Here is a 16,532-nt window from a genome sequence, read left to right as displayed (position 1 = left end):
CACATGCCCAACACATCCGGGTCGCGTCGTTTGAGAAGAAGCTTGGCTTGGCTTAGTGGACGGATGACTCGAAGTGTGGGTGGTTGAGGATGACACAACGTGAATGTCGAGTATGGGAGAAAGCACAAAATGAGCACGTGACAAGGCTTTATATACATAAGACCGTCCGTACGACGACCGTTGTGCGCAGGCCACGTGGCACGTGTGCATGGTTGACACGTGTCACTAACGGTCATATTTCAAATCTTAAATAAAGCTTGGTCTCGAATTTTAAGAATGTTGCATGTTCACTTATCGCATACGACGCGAGATATTATCCATTTTTGTGTACTAATCCTCTCGTCCCGCACGATCTCATTTGTTGCAATTGCACATTAGTGGTCCCTCCCCTATCGCATCTTTCGGGGCCCCTATTGCGTCTTTCGAGGTTCTTGTTTGCTTTGTTCTGGCTTTGTCTCGCACGACGCACAGGGAAGCAGTTCCAAAGGCTGGGTCTAGCGCCTATCGCGTGGTTCGGGGTTGTTTTACGTTTTGGTGTGGCTTTGTCCCACACGACGCGCAGGGAGGCGCTTCCAAAGCCCTGGTCCAACACGTATCGCGTGGTTCGAGGTTGTTGTTCGTTTTGCTGTGGCTTTGTCCCGCACAACGCGCAGGGGAGCAAGTTCCAAAGCTTAGGTCCAGTGCGTATCGCGTGGTTCGGGTTTGTCTTTAGCACTAGTACATTTGCAAACGTTGGGCGTATTTCCGTAACTTGTACCTAGCTTCACCTGTCGACTTTTCCTCTACCATGATTGAAGGCCGGGAGGAGAGTCCAAGTGAGAAACTATTGGTGGCTGTGATGGATGGTGGTGACATGGAGGTGTACACCAAAGCATATGAAATATTCAGCCCTGTGTTTGATCTTGCAGCTTTGTTAGACCATTTGAAAGACTTCTTGGCAGAAGAATTCAAAGAGTTTGAAGAGGCAGTTGAAGGCAAGTGTTTGGTTTAGGCTTATTGTCATCTAACCGAATATACTACAAACTCAATTGAGAAGAGCAAAGTAACAAGGAAGTTTGGAAGATTTTCTAAGAAGAATTCCTTTGTTTGTCCACCTACTATTTCTTGTCAATTACATTTAAAACCTTGTAACCTTGTTCCAAAAGAAGTTGGTTTTCTTTTCTTTTTGTTCCTTAAAGTTGACATGCAAGGTAAAGCTGCTGAAGTGAAAGATACAGATGAGGCAACAAATAAAAATGTTTCCACAGTTTTGCAGCTTGAGAAAAGTGAAATTATAGAAGAGGAGGAAGTTGATGTTGCAAGTGAGGAGCAGGAGACTGAACAATTTGATGTTGCTCAATTTAGAGCTAGTACTGTCATTGATGAGCCAACATATGAGGTAGAGGTATCTGAAGCTTCCCTTACTATTCCAAACCTTCCCTACTTCTTTATCAATGGGAAAGAGTATATCCCTCTCCATCATATCCAGTGTCTACTTAATATGAGGGAGGACTACTGTATTGCAACCATTTCTGAAGCTTCTGAGGTGGCCAAAGATTTTATTGACACAGAAGAAGAGTCAAAAGAGGAGTTTTTGGCACTTGATCTTCATACATCCAATAAAGATTTTTTGCCTGCTCTTGATGCACTTGCTCTATGCATGAGAAGAGTGGAAGAGGAAAAACCTTCCCTCAAAGATGAGGATTTTGAGAAGAGGCTTGTTGAGCTTGGCATCCAATCTTTTGGCAGAGACTTTAAGCTGAACAAAATTGGAAAGGAAGTTGACATAAGAGAGATGACCGGATCATGCAATCTCCTTCAAGAAAAAGTCATTGCCGAAGATGAATTGCAAAAGGTGATCTCCCTATTGAAATCTTTCTTTTTTTTCAAGTTAGTTTTAATTACTCATTGTCTTGTTTTGCAGATTGAACTTCTTGACAAAGACAATTTTCTTGGGAGAGCTAAAGGCTCGAGAGGGAAAGCAATAGAGGGCTCTTCAAGAAGGGATGCCTCCTCTCTCATGCACTACATGCCTACATTGGATAGTGCCACCTTCTGTGCTTTCCACATGCAGTATTCTAAAGATACTGAGTTGCCAATGTTTGCACTGAAGATTTTGTCACGGTTTTTAGGGTACACTCTCCTTCAAATCAATGCAAACAAGATCATGCTACTTGAGAGAGCAGCAGCACTTCGAATGTTTGGATATGCTGCATGATTCAATGCCTCAAGAGCAGGATACTTTCTTTGCTACTCGAGCTATGCAGCAGCAGCTGAGGAGACAAATGTCAACCTTCTTGGGGGCTATAAAAGAAGAAAGTTTTTGAGATATAGGGGTGACATGCCTAGAGATATAAAAAAAAACAAAAACTGATGTAAATTTGACAATTTTTTGCACCAAAATATCTTTTTTGAATTTGGATCTCTTTAGAAAGATTCAGTACAAAGTTTCAAAGTGAAGCATTATTCTCATATCTGTGGTTGAGCAGCATGGTTGTTTGATCTCATCCGTTGTAATTGCCTCCTATAAAACCAATTGAATAATTTCTTTAGTGCATTGCTCCTTCTTTGTCCACCTCCCTTTCTCGTACATTTGAAAAAAGAAGTGCTCGCTTGATAGTGAGATTTTTCCATTCCCTGAGTATTCCATGTTGCAAGGGGTCCTTGTTTTGCAAAATATGGTCCATGTAGGTACAGAATATGCTAAAAATAAAAAAAACGTAGTTGAACTCAATAGGATGCAAAGTAAAATACTATCCAGACTTTAGAATGTAATTGAATACTCACCAAGTATTATGTGATGTCTTTTGCTCCCCAAGCATCTGTAATAGAAGTTATTAAAAGCTTTATTTTCTTTTCAAAGTCATCTGCATAAGTAGCAGAGCTAACTTGTTGTCTCAAAACTTTCAAAAAATTGTCGAGCTTCTTCCACACTTCCATGTGTTTGTTGGCTACATCTGGTCTACTTTTGACATTGGTTGTTATAACACAAAGATCCTTCCAGCAGTTCCACATAGCATCAACTTGTTTCTTGTCATGGTTACTCAAAAATCTTCTGGCTTTTGCTCCACCCATTGAAACATCGTGCAAAACATCACCGGTTCCTTTTGAAAGAGTGGGATCTTTTTTTAGATGCACTTGACCACCATCAAAACCCATTTGAGAGAGCAAAGCCTCGCATTTTTCTATGCACTCGTCTGCAAGTTTAGTTGGCTTAATAGAATATGCATATTCAAGATGGAGTCGAAGCAATTTGTCCAAGATTCTAATCTCTGCATGCATTGTGCATATATGTACATTTTTTAAATCTATTGTTAGAATTGGATCCCAAATCATAGAAGACGATGGGTAGTCGATGACGTTAACACTATTCCTCGATGGTGCTTTTCCAACCTCGTGTTCTGCAAGCCATCCTTTTGTTCCAGTGCTTGCCATGCAATATAGACTAGGATACTTGGTATTGGCACCTCCACATACACCAAACATGCACTTTAATGCTTTTAGGTGGGCACTCAAGTGCCATTCTACAAAAAAGTCACCCATGCCATCTACACAGAGTTTTTCACTTGCATTTTGGTCCTATATAACAGAAGGGATATTGATCTGCAAAAACAGCCATTTCAATGTATCGTGATTTTCTACTGGTATTTGAGCTACTCCGATCCACCAAATTTCCATTTCTGATTGAGTTTGGTGGTATGAGGAATCAAGCTTACCTTGGCTATAGTCCAATGCTCTATTCATAAGGGATATGGATACTCTTTCCATTTTTTGACATTTTTGAATTTGAGCTTCATCCAATTTCAGAACAAATATAAGTTTTCCTTCACAATCTACTTCTTGCATATTATAGTATCTCACCATAGCAGATTGAACGTTTTTTATACTCATCCAAATGTTATTAAAAACATTATACTCAAAAGAAGATTTTTTTAATGTTTTTCATATGGCATCATTCCTTCTATATGATAGTACTTTCCAAAATGTTCGGGTATTTCTTCGTTTAATAGAGTCCTAACTTTCCCAACATTATGAGGCCTAGGCAAAGCAGAAGCTTTAATCTTGTAATACCTTAAAACATGAAACCAGGTTTTAGAGATGGCCCTGTAACCCCTTCTACTCACCCCTACTGTGTCACAGACTTCTTACATTTGAGAAGGTTGGACCAGTAAGCCCATATCTTTCAGTAAACTTTGAAATACCAATTTTTTTTTAGTTTGATTTTCAAGAAGTTTCAAAAGTTTAAGAATATCACTTTTGTTCATTACCTCATTCAAAAATCTCACCCTTTCTTGACCATTGGACATATCAAATCCTAAAAGACTAGTCACATGTTCTCTAATAATCTTTAATCTTTTTTTTCTTTGTCCAAAACCTTCTATTAAGTTTATTACATCTCTCATTCATTTTACTCGTGCTCTTAATCCTATTGGAGTTTCTTTTAAAGTCTGAAGTTGGTGATTTTCTTGTTTTAGAGTTCTAAAATTCTTGTTGCATTTGAAGACAAAACAGTTTTGAGATATTGAATGTAATGTGTATGATCAATGTGTAAATGAGATAACCTAGAACTATATCCTAGTAAGCCATCAACCCCATCACCAACAAATCTCATCAAATCATGAGGTGTGTGAAAAGATGGATACCTTCCAATGCTAGGATCCGGTGGATACAAGCTCCCATCTGTCCATATATCAATGTGTTTCTTTCCCTCATTGCGAAGTTGTTGTGCTTCATTTGCAGTTGTAACTGGTCTTTGATAGACACTCCACATAGTAGTATGTTCCTGGCTTAGCTTAATGTTCAAGTGAAACTTGCGGTTATCACTAATGAAAGATGTATTAGTCATTGTAAGTAATGAAGGAGCAGAAAGTATAATGGAAATAACGTAGCAGCAAAACAAGGTGCATCAGAGAAGAACAGATAAAGCTCGCGAAAGGTGAGAGAAAAAAGAGAGATTCAAAAGTGGAAACAACTATTTGCCTCCAAGTGAAGTAAATGAAAACAAATTTCGAGGTGAGCCACAAAGGAATGTGAAGAAAACGATATCTTTTTGAATATTTAGAGATATGTACCTAGATACGCTTTAGATTGCATAGATATGCTTTAAATGACCAAAACGGACAAATTTGGATCCGTTTTGACCACAAACGGCTCTGCTAATTAGTAATTTAACCAATTCCTTACACAGCCCTTTTTGAGTTGTTTTTGGCCCTAATGTTGTGTTCACATCATAAATTGATTTAGCAAAACCCATGTCCCACAATAGCGGGCAAGCCTTCCCCTTTGTGTATACCTCCTTCAACCTCTGGAACAAATCACTTCACCCAAGTGCAAGATTCAAGCTTGCACCACAAATCCACTTCATCCAAGTGCATAGCCCAACACATGCGCTGTCCTCTGATGCCCATCGCAGGTTGCTCATCATGATTGGCTTCCTTGAGGATGGCATCCCAACTACAACAACCACAATGTCCTTAGAGGTTGTTTTCCTCTAAGCATCTCTAGCAGCATGGCTACCAAGATCAACATAATAGAAGTTTATGGGATTCACACCATGGACAACTATAAATCGACTAGGTAATCACTTTTGCACCTCTATCTTCACACAACTTACCCCATCGTCCTTATCCACAACCGCTTCAAGGATTAGCTTCTTAGCCTTGCTAGTTTCACCTTTGACCATCAAGAGAAGCACATCTGCAACTATGGTTCCTGTAGTGACAATCAAGGTACGATCATGTCCATAGCCAATGACTATCACATTATTGGAATTTTGTGATTGATTTTGCTCCTCCTGCTTTTTGCATTTTGGAACGGGCTCATCCATCTCTCCTACGCGGTGGAGTGAGTCATGCGCTATAAGCGCTACGCTTTTCAACACGAACTATTTTTTCACGATGCTTTTCTTTTTGATGGCTTGATGATTGGCCTCAACTTGCTGATCGTTCAATTAGAACGGAGTGCAATGGTCTTGACCATGCCCAGTGGCCACCTCCAAGCTCTAGAATGCAGAAAACCGCATTAGGATCACTGAGTAAAAAGGAAGGAAAAGAGGAGGGGTGCATGGCTAAAAAAAAGTTTGTGTGTGTGTGTGTGTGTGTGTGTTTCTTTCTATTCATGCGAATGCTTGTATGTGTGTGTGAATGCATGTGTATTGATGTATGTGTGTGTGTGTGAGAGAGAGAGAGAGAGGTAATTTTGATAGAGCATTAATACATTAATGTAATATGTTTTTTCAAATCACAATAGAATTATGTGAGAGAGAAGGAAGAATGCACAAGGTAGTGTGTGTGTGTGTGTGTATGTGTGTGTGTGTGTGTGTGTGTGAGAGAGAGAGAGAGAGAGAGAGAGAGAGAGAGAGAGAGAGAGAGTCATGCCAAGGGTAGGACTATGGGAGGGCACGGACTTGGCCAAGGGCAGACGAATATACATGCGGTACAAGGGCTATATATAGCTATGAGCGAGAGGGACAATGGCCTATATATAGGTATGGTTGGGTGGTTTTTGGCATGTCTATCTCCCTATGGTCTTTCACTGGTATCAAAGCTTAGGGGAGGGAAGAGCTATGGAAGAGGGGGAAAAGACCTTGCATGCTGGCTGCATGAGCTCTCTCTCTCTCTCTCTCTCTCTCTCTCTCTCTCTCTCTCTCTCTCTCTCTCTCTCTCTCTCTCTCTCTCTCTCTCTCTCTCTCTCTCTCTCTCTCTCTCTCTCTCTCTCCCTCTCTCTCTCTCTCTCTCTTTTCAGGAGGACATGCAAGGAGGGGCCAGTTGAGGGTGAAGCTGCAGGATTAACCTCTTATACGGGCTCAAGCACCCAACACGGAGTGTGGTGTGCAAACCGGCTAAGCAAGAGGATCACGGGGTTGAAGGCCGTGTGCAGGACTCGTGTGCAGGGCTGCTAGTGCCAAGGAGGCGGGCAACTCGAGGTGCATGAAAACTAATGGGGTTGGGCTCGTTAGGGTCGCCAGGCCCAAGCCAGTGACTTTCAACACATGGCAGAGCCCCAGAACGGACGAGACCCTGCATGCGTGTTTTCTTCTTGCTGCACCCCTACGCCATGCCATCATCACCGCCATGTTTTTTTTCTTTAGGGTTTCAAATTTGGGCGCCATTTGGGGCTTGGAGAATTTGTGCATCCCCTTTCCAAGGAGGCTTTCCCACCCCCAACCCCTATCTACACTATCTACACAAGCCTTCGAGGTCTTGTCGAGCGGTACAAGCCAATGGCAGTACACAAAGCCGACACAGATCGCAAGCCATTAACAATACGACATAAATTTTTTGATTATCTAAAAATTATGGGTTGGCTACGATAGCTCTTAGCCACTCGAGCATGATTTGCGCATCAACAGGGCGAGGCTCCATGGTTGCGAGTCCACTTGGATTCACGAAGAGCTTGGTATGGATGGTCATGTAGCATGACAGATGTTGCATGTTGGCTACAACGACATGTTCTCATCATTTAGAGTGACTTGTACGAGTCGTTTTTTGATGTTTGAAGACGCATGTGACAAATCAAATGCATACAATGCATGGGCCGGGTGGCATGGAAAGGCTTCAATATAGCGAACACACATTATGATGATATGTCAGGCATTTAAATGTGTATTTCAATCCCGACACCATCTTCAGGGATCTTCAACACCTTTATTTTACTACAAAATAAGAGTTTCCTAGCACTAATGGCAAGTTCAGGTAGGTCTTGCTCAATAAGGCAGTGTTGAGCATGAAGTCACGGGCCAGGTGAATGCAACCACTATTGCACACCTCAGATACACTTTTTCTGGTAATTTTAAGCTTCCAAGTCCGTTACAAATAAGGCAAGGCCTTGGTCGCAGGAATCAGCAACGGCGTCGTTCATGAGGTACACAGTTTTTTGTTTTGTTTCTTTAGCATGTGCTTGATAAATATGGTATTCCATGGACGTTTATGAGTGGTCAAGGACAATCGTACTCAAGTCAAGCAGGTACGTGGCACATCTATTGCACATATTTTTCTATTTTTCAACACATTGTCTAACTCGACAAGGTCGATTATTTCTGAATAGTCGACAAAGTTAGCTTTCTCTTGTTATGACATTGTCAATTGGCAAGAGTATGTGTTCGTTATGAACACCATAATAGTGCATGAGTACTTCTGTGGAACACGGTTTCCCTTTTGACATTTGGCATATCGGTTCCCATAGTTTGGAATATGCTAATAGCATACAAACTTAGGGAAATTTGCCAAGATGCCTACAACTTTTTAAATCACACGAGGATGTAGCTACCTCATTCAAGCAGCACATATGGCTATGAGCCCGCTTCGAGCGAGCTACCAATAACCTCGCCATAAGTGGGCAACAAGGATAGTCAATTTGAAGTTATGTTTGTTTTTCTCTATGTTTCACTTTTCATTTTGAAAAAGATCTCTCTGCTGTGCAAAGCAACGTGCTTGGGCAGACTCCATAAGATGCCATTGTACAAAGCAAAGTGCTTGGCCTATCTTCATGTGAAGCACGGATTTTCTTAGGTGCCAAGAAAATATCAATTGATTTCCGATCAATGATAATGGCACCCATCTTTGGCACTATGTGGATATAAGCTGCTAGTATGCAACGGCGCACTGTGATGTATCCATACCAGTGTAATCGTGCAAGGCACGTATCACAAGGGCTCCCATGGTTGAGACAGTCATTGAAGCCAGGGGATTATTCTTCTATTTTTTTCTTTGTATGCATGGCATACCAGTATGATGGTTGTCCAACACCCATCATTGCATACGCTTCCACTATAGAACTAGCTACTATGTCAAGGACGAGCTCAGTTGTTCCTTTTTGGACATTTTATTTTTTCTTAGGCAACGTGCCATACATCTGCACCCTAATATAATAACGATCACATACAAGGTAAGTGGATCAAGATGTGACTTATGTGGTACCTCTCTCTACGAGAGCATGGTACAATTACACTGTTGTAGGATAAGTTATGACACAGATATGATCTTTCATTGGTCTGCACTGGAGAATACAACACATTAGAATAAGGGGATTTCCTCAACCCAACATTCTCTCTCTCTCTCTCTCTCTCTCTCTCTCTCTCTCTCTCTCTCTCTCTCTCTCTCTCTCTCCCCCCCCCCCCAACTTCTATGCGGGAAAGGTGTAACCAGGAATAATTTTATTGAAATCTTTCAATGTCAATATGGTAATTGGAAGCGCTACGAGCCAACAGGAAAGGCTACGAGCCAGTAGGAAGGGCTAAGAGCCATCTATTACCACCTATTTTGGCATGGCTAAAAGCCATCTGTTTGTAGTCCATTACTGATGGAAAAAATCTATTTTGTTGAGTACCCATCAATTCTAATGGACAGGCAAGAGTCTTCCCATTAGCAAATTGTGGGGCATTCTTTTCAAGCTACACACTTTACATGTGAACGTCAACTTGAGTTGTGAACCTTGTAAGGGCTTATCTCTACCAAGGTGTATCGATGAAGCCAGCATTTTGATAGCACGACTGTTCACACAAAACCACGATTATTGATTTTTGGGTGTCCAATTTTGGTGGAGCTCCTATTAGCACTAAGAGTGCCTATATGAGTTCAGATTGGCGTAAGACTCAGAGTGTGATTATTAATCACTTAGTAAGGGTTGATGGTCCATTCTTGGAACCTTAATACTTGCATTTTCACGGAAAGAAGTCCACAAACTGCCAAGAGGTAGTGGGAATAGTTCAACTTCCAAAGTAATGAAACTCCACGAGCAAACCCAAGGGGGGTCATCGACAAAGGCCACGGGCTGGCTGTTCGGTGAGCAGTTTTCCTGCAACGTTTAACCAAGGGGTTTGACAATGTCGCTTTACCCAAGGGGCTAGATTGCACTGGCAAGGTTACATGTGCAATCATGTGCAATACTACTTGCATTTTACTAATTTTCAATTGGTGTTCCTAGGCCTTTGCAGGTTGGAAATTGGGACAGATGCCTACAAATAAGTGAACACTATGTTCACCCTCCAGGTACGCATCTGATTTGGTTTTATGTTTTTTGGTTTTCTTTTTCTACGTAGGATGCATAAAATATGTTGTCATCCATTTTTTGCTCTTCATCAAGATGACAAGAGCCAAAAGTTTAGGGCCGTAGTGTCCAAAATAAGTTTTTGCATTATGCAGCTATAGACCCATTTGTAGGGTTTCTTTGGCACATGTTGTCACATGGGATGCAACATGGTCTAGGAACTCAAGGAGTCCCGTTTAGCCAGTGTGGAGCAAGGCTAATGAGGGGCCCTCTCACTCCCATCGTAGAGTGTTTGTAGCCACCTCCACACACAAGTACATCTTGTACTTGTAGGATGTTCTTTTTTCAAACATCCTTAGTTGAGAAATATTCCACATGTGGTGAATATGAGTCTCTAGGACTGACACTGGCGCCCACTATTTCAAGTATGTGTCACCACAAGGTCCCTAGGTGCTGGTCAAATCTGTTTTGTAGACCATTTTTAGCACGACGTATCGGGAGCAATTTCGGTGGCCAAAAATTGTCCGATACTTAGAATGACTTGTTAAGGTACAAGTGCTGCTAAACAACATTACAGATGGTTGTTTTACATATAGAAAAGCTATGAGTTGTTAATGAAAAAGTTTCATTGTTTGTACCTAGAAGTGATCACTGTTTATGGTTCAGACATTTCAGCAAGGCTTGCAAATGATTGCAACTGAATATATTTATTTTCTTTTCAGAACTATTTACATTCCTCTTTAATAGGTGCTAGGCGCATCACATTTTCCATAAGTATTGTCAAGGATGATCATGGATATACAGGTTCGTATCTGTTTTTTGCTAAATGCATGCACACTAGGTGTTATGGGCCCTAGAGTTTAGCAAAGGCTGATTTGGAATGGCATGCGTATTCATCAAGTTGTTTCTTATGAAGCATTTTTCACACTATGTGCAGTATCTCTATGGGATTACTTTGGGTCTACTAATCACCAATAGAGGTCATAGCTCGGTTTGGGTGTTTGTGGATTTTTCAAGTTAACCACGATGTTATTCCAAACATTGTTGATTCCTCAACAATGTTATATGATTTTGTGATTCCCATTTACCAGTCATCTGGGAAGACTGTATGAAAACCATGGGAGAAACACACCTCAGTACTGTGGGGATAGGCAGATTACAAAGTGTAATCTTGGGGTAAAGGATACGCAAAGTGCATACATTAGCACCAAGCACTCTAATTAATAAAGCATTTATTGCTCTACTTGGGGTTTACTTACTATTAGTTAACGCATGTTTGCGACTAGGTTTAGTCTCTTCATGTATAAGTCAGGTTCTCAACCTTGAACACTAGTTATGGTGGGATTGTTTACTGATGATTAAATTTGAGAACAAGTCAAGAACTTCCGCTTGGCTAATGGGTTATGTAAGCAAGTTACCTTCATGGAAAGTGAAAAGCGGTACTCTTTTAGGTACATGTTTGTTGCGATAACTCGTTTAGCATGCTCATGTGCATTCTAAATGGAGTCTACACACTATGACCGGATTGGAACCGGTAACACAAGATGGTTGCAAATGGACAACAATGTGCAAAATCAAGATGTTATTCTTGATTACATTGAACCTCCTACTGCACCATGTTTCGGTCAAACAAACAGCTGGATCCAGCAGGAATACTACTGTGGAAAAACATTAGTGATCTTATGAAGATCCTATCACTTCTGTTTTCGTGGACGAAAATGCTTCTCCAATGGGGGAGTAATGTCATGCCAAGGGTAGGACTATAGGAGGGCACAGTCCTGGCCAAGGGCAGATAAATACACATGCGATAGAGGGGCTATATATAGCTATGAGCTAGAGGGCCAAGGGCCTATATATAGGTATGGTTGGGTGGTTATTGGCATGTCTATCTCCATATGGTCTTTTAGTGTGTGTGTGTGTGTGTGTGTGTGTGTGTGTGTGTGTGAGAGAGAGAGAGAGAGAGAGAGAGAGAGACGACATGCTGACATTCAATTGCACACACATTTGTGTGTGTATAGATTTTCTTTTATAGAGTTTGGGAAATGGTGCCGTCACTTTTATTACATTAAAATTACACTATTCCCCCCCCCCCCCCCCCTCTGAAAGGAAATATTTTTAACCAAAAAAAAAATTCACTTCAAGAGAACTCATGTAGCTTGATCTTCTTCCTTTTGTACATCTTTGTTTTGGACCATTTGTGATTCTTTTGTGCGATTTCCATACCTTTTAACCGTCACCTTTTATCCAAGCTTCTGTACCTATTAAGAAGCAATATAGAAGCTTACTTTTTAGAAAACTCTTCCCCTTCCACTTCCGCAAGGTTGGAAAGATGGCGCTATCGTTCTTTCTGCTTATCAAAAGCACATTTCCAACAATCTTCACGATAGTGACCTTGTCTATAATAGTATGTGCAAGGTATATCACGTGAGTGGGGAGTAGGTGTTGAATTTCATGAAGTAAAGGGAGTATTTGGAAGTCGAAAAGAGCCTGATAAGGGTTCTTTGCAGGTAACATTTCTTTTGCCAAAGGATGGTGAACAAATTCTCATACTTTTGGAGAACATAACTAGTGGTTAGTGGTACTAGGGCGAGGTGAAGTTGCATTTCTTCGCATAGTATCCTCTTGGAGGATCCGGCCAATAAGGACTAGCAATGTGAGACCAATGATACTGCTTTGAGTAGTGACGAATGCGGTCTAAGTGGATGGTAGAGCACTTAATAACATCGTAGCATTTTGTGAATCAGTAAACTAAGGCGTGTGCCACGTGGCAATGTCAGCCGCATTAGTACAGAAGTATTTGGGACAACACCTACACAAATTATAGGAGCTAGGCATAGAGTGGTGCCATTTACCACATCCCAAAGTTCTCATGAACGAGAAACATTTGCATGCGTATCATCGAAGAGTGATAATTGTTGTTGGTGAGTAGATCGAGTTTCTATGTTGTGTATGATTTTGACAACGCACTTCTGGTTGTGATGATCCATTAACGAGGTAAAACCCCTACGACAAATAGCCTAAAAATTTGACAACTTTGTCGCTTGGATAGCCTTGAAATCGTGACAATTCCAACGCGAGGCGTATGCGTTAGCGTTTGTGTTTTATCAATCAAGACAAAAGGATTAATTAAAGGATTAAGAATTCTTAGCCGATTTGTCGTGTTGGTGTTGATCCATCTTGTTGATGTATCCTTGCGTCGTAATCAAAGAGTATCAAGGAAAGAAGCGCAAGAACCACTTCTTATGCAAAATCTAGTATTATAATAATGTAATAATACATAAAAGGGTAAGGCATCATATTTTTGAACGCTATGAGATGCATATGAAGGCAACCACGAAGAAATAGATGTGACGAGAGGAACCTTATGCAAAATCTAGTATTATAATAATGTAATCTACTAACATAATATGGCGGAAGGGGGAGCTTTTTACATGTGTCGCAATCTGCAACCTGAAGGCTGAAGTCCAAAACTAAAAAAAGCCCGTTCGCACGCGATAAAGAGGGAGAGAGGGGGAGAGAGAGAGGCCACCGAAGGCAGTCGGCCGTACTAGTAATACGTAAAAGGGTAAGGCATAATATTTTTGAACGACTATGAGACTCATATGAAGGCAACGAAGAAGAAATAGATGTGATGAGAGGAACATAACCTAAATGAATGATACCATGTAGTATTTTTTTTTAATATAATTTTTGCAAAACTTACAATTGTGAGTGAATTATATTGACCAGCCCAAAAATTACAAGGTCTAGTCATGCTCTTGTTGAGCCATGACATCATTGAGAGACTATAATTACATCAAGGTAACCACCTCCACCAACCCGCCGCCTCTTCCTCGATACACAGGGTCCAAAAAGTTCTTTACGCCGCCCTAGGCATTCCGTCTGCTGACAACAAGGCCAAAGTAATCCTAAACCAATCCTCCGAGTGTTGCTTGCGCCCGCGATAGAACATGAATATATTAATGTAATTTGTGGAAGATTGTGCAAGGCTGTGTGTGTGTGTGAGAGAGAGAGAGAGAGAGAGAGAGAGAGAGAGAGAGAGGAAGAAGAAAAAGAGAATTTTTATGTCCTAGGAGACTATACACAAATGTTCAATCGCGCACACGTTTGTGCGTGTATAGATTTTTTTTTATTGAGTTTGGGTTTAATCATAATCCTTTTGCAAAAATATTTAAAAGCATCGGCTTTTATTAGCTTTTCCTTGCCAGCCTTCCTATAAATACAGTTATGATCAGCAACAGATCACCGCCGCGCTTTCCAGCGAGGATGGTGGGCGATACTCTGCGGCCGCTCTGGTTGCAGGAGCTGCAGGAGGAAGCGCAGCTGAGGCTTGAACAAGAACAAAAGGAGGGAAAAGTCGAGTGGAGCAAACACTGCTGGAGGAGGCTGGTTGCATCGCCAGCGTATCACGTCGTCGATGGTCGGGAAGCGCTTCTCTGTCGCGTAATGGGAGACCTGCGCAGTAAAGGCATGATTTTCAGATATACAGCGAGAGTAGAAGTGCAGGTGAGCGAGTTGGGCGACGGCGTCGTGGAGGTTTCGTCACGTTTGGCCTTGAAGGAGCCCCGGAGCTGGTGGGTGGCCAGGAAGGGCGTGGACTTAAGTATAGACTGTCCGGCTTGGGGAGTGTGGGCGGTCGTCTACGGAGCTCCTGCATCAGATGGAGAAGAAGATTGTGAAGTTATAAAGGTCAGCCGGGATGCGGTGACGGAGGACCTCATCCGCCACTGGCAGCAGCGAGAGCAAGGTCCGCAAACTACCACCGTACAGATGTTGGCACGCAGAGAAGATTCAGATTTTGGCCACGACCATTATCATGATCATGATCGTGAGACCGACCTGCTCCACATTCCACACATGAAACGCGACGTCGTCAGCGATGACGCTGGGCCCCCCACCAACATTGTTGTATTTGAAAGGGAATACGAGGTCACTAATATGTCACCAGGCTGGAACCTTAACACTAGGTTGGTAACCTAACAGTATGTAGTTGTCACAAGAAACTAACAACATTGTTGTATTTGAAAGGGAATACGAGGTCACTAATATGTCACCAGGCTTGAACCTTAAAGACCCTTGCCCGAAAGTGAAAACAACCCACATTCGCCAAGATATTGTATCCCCACTTGTGCATGTCAAGTGTGCCATCGCCCCAACATTTCTGAAAAGGCCACATCATCACAAACGGAGACACAGACAGAGACGAAAAGGAATATTGCCGCCGATGTGTAGGGAAGGAGAAAACGGTGGTCCCATGAAAATCGAGTAATGGCCGTATGGCCCAGTGATTGTAAAAACAAATGTGGATACAAAAATGACCTTATTATAACGGAAAGAATTGTATGTATTGTTTTTCATACCTTTTAATGAGCGTGCATATTTTATTCGGGAGCTCTGAAGATCTATTCTTGCTTGGTGGGTCTTGCTATATAACATCTTCATATCGACACCTAGAATGGGAGAAACGACGACATATACAGTATGGCATTGATTGATTGGGTCTGAAGTAAAGATACACAAGGTGCATTTACTACTGTAATACACTACATGTATTCACTACCTATCCATTTACTACTTTAATACACCGCACGCATTGGCTAGCAATTGTATGTAAAGAGTTGCGTGCATAGCTAACATATGTAGATCTTGAACGATATCAAATATATAATTCTGAAAGCAGCGTGTAAGTAAATTGAACCGAACAAAGTAATGTCCAAAATTCTAAAACAAGTAAATGAATAAAGCGTTAATGCATTGCAACATAAAATGAGGTGCTATGCTGACCTACGATGTTGTATTGGCGCTTTTCAGTTGTCCACTCCACAAGCCGATATTTGAGTCAAGCTACAAGAAACGAATGTGAATAGTTAAACATTACATCATGTAGTGAAATGTCACAAATCGAAATTGCAAAGTATATAGTGCATGTCATGTAGAAGTGCCATACAAAAGTATGGTGGACAACTGACAGTGTGGTCTCTCCAAAAATTATAAGAAACGGAAGCCATGCTCTACCCCATAGCATTTACGTGTTGCGCCAAGCAAACATGTAGTCATAAGGGCAATTGAAACGTCCAATGTTGTGAATATATGTTATCCCTGCCAGACACAAAACACGCATCAAGATAAAAGCAAGAGATGTAGCATATTGATAAAGCTTAGAGAGAAACATATCTAATTTTGTCTTCTATGGCGAAGCTCTGCTACATAAAGAGTTACGGGTGATTTTCGGTTGGTTTTTCCCTACTGAAAGTGATGCTAGATGCTAGATTTCTATTTGTAGAGCGCTTTCTCTTTTTGGACCACAGAGGGCTTTTTCTCAAGTATGCAATTCAACAGCCACACACTAGCATGCTATCACATATAGGGAATAGAGCGAGCCTCCACAGTGGAAGCACTAAATACGCGACTAGGACGTAAACTGTTTCCTATCAACCCATCGGCTTGGCCCTCTTCATCTCTCTCCTCCACCTGCCCCATGCTTTCCACATGTCTATCTCTCTTCCTCTCTTCCCTTCACGTGCCATCGCTCTCCTCTTTCATTCTCAAAACCCATGAGAGCATCT

The 16,532-nt window shown here is 41.6% G+C and overlaps 1 protein-coding gene across 1 annotated transcript; it reads left to right on the top strand.

Annotated features, from left to right (window-relative positions):
* The first annotated feature begins 14,193 nt into the window (after nucleotides 1–14,193).
* Nucleotides 14,194–15,327, top strand: LOC147426912 (uncharacterized). The gene is made up of 2 exons (XM_086498248.1): nucleotides 14,194–14,895; nucleotides 15,005–15,327. The coding sequence occupies exons 1-2, from the start codon at nucleotides 14,194–14,196 to the stop codon at nucleotides 15,233–15,235; spliced, it is 933 nt and encodes a 310-aa protein (XP_086354374.1). The 3' UTR covers nucleotides 15,236–15,327.
* Nucleotides 15,328–16,532: the final 1,205 nt, after the last annotated feature.

This window comes from Adiantum capillus-veneris, chromosome 24 (assembly GCF_014529385.1).
Source record: "Adiantum capillus-veneris isolate H3 chromosome 24, ASM1452938v2, whole genome shotgun sequence".
Taxonomy (NCBI): domain Eukaryota; kingdom Viridiplantae; phylum Streptophyta; class Polypodiopsida; order Polypodiales; family Pteridaceae; genus Adiantum; species Adiantum capillus-veneris.
The sequence above is the reverse complement of the archived record's forward strand: the minus strand, read 5'-3'. Positions and strand labels throughout refer to the sequence as shown.

Bases quoted from the DNA above. Each gene is read 5' to 3' on its own strand.
- LOC147426912 (XM_086498248.1), top strand. From the start codon at position 14,194: ATGATCAGCAACAGATCACCGCCGCGCTTTCCAGCGAGGATGGTGGGC. The intron at 14,896-15,004 runs GTCACTAATATG...AGGGAATACGAG, and splicing joins TATTTGAAAGGGAATACGAG to GTCACTAATATGTCACCAGG.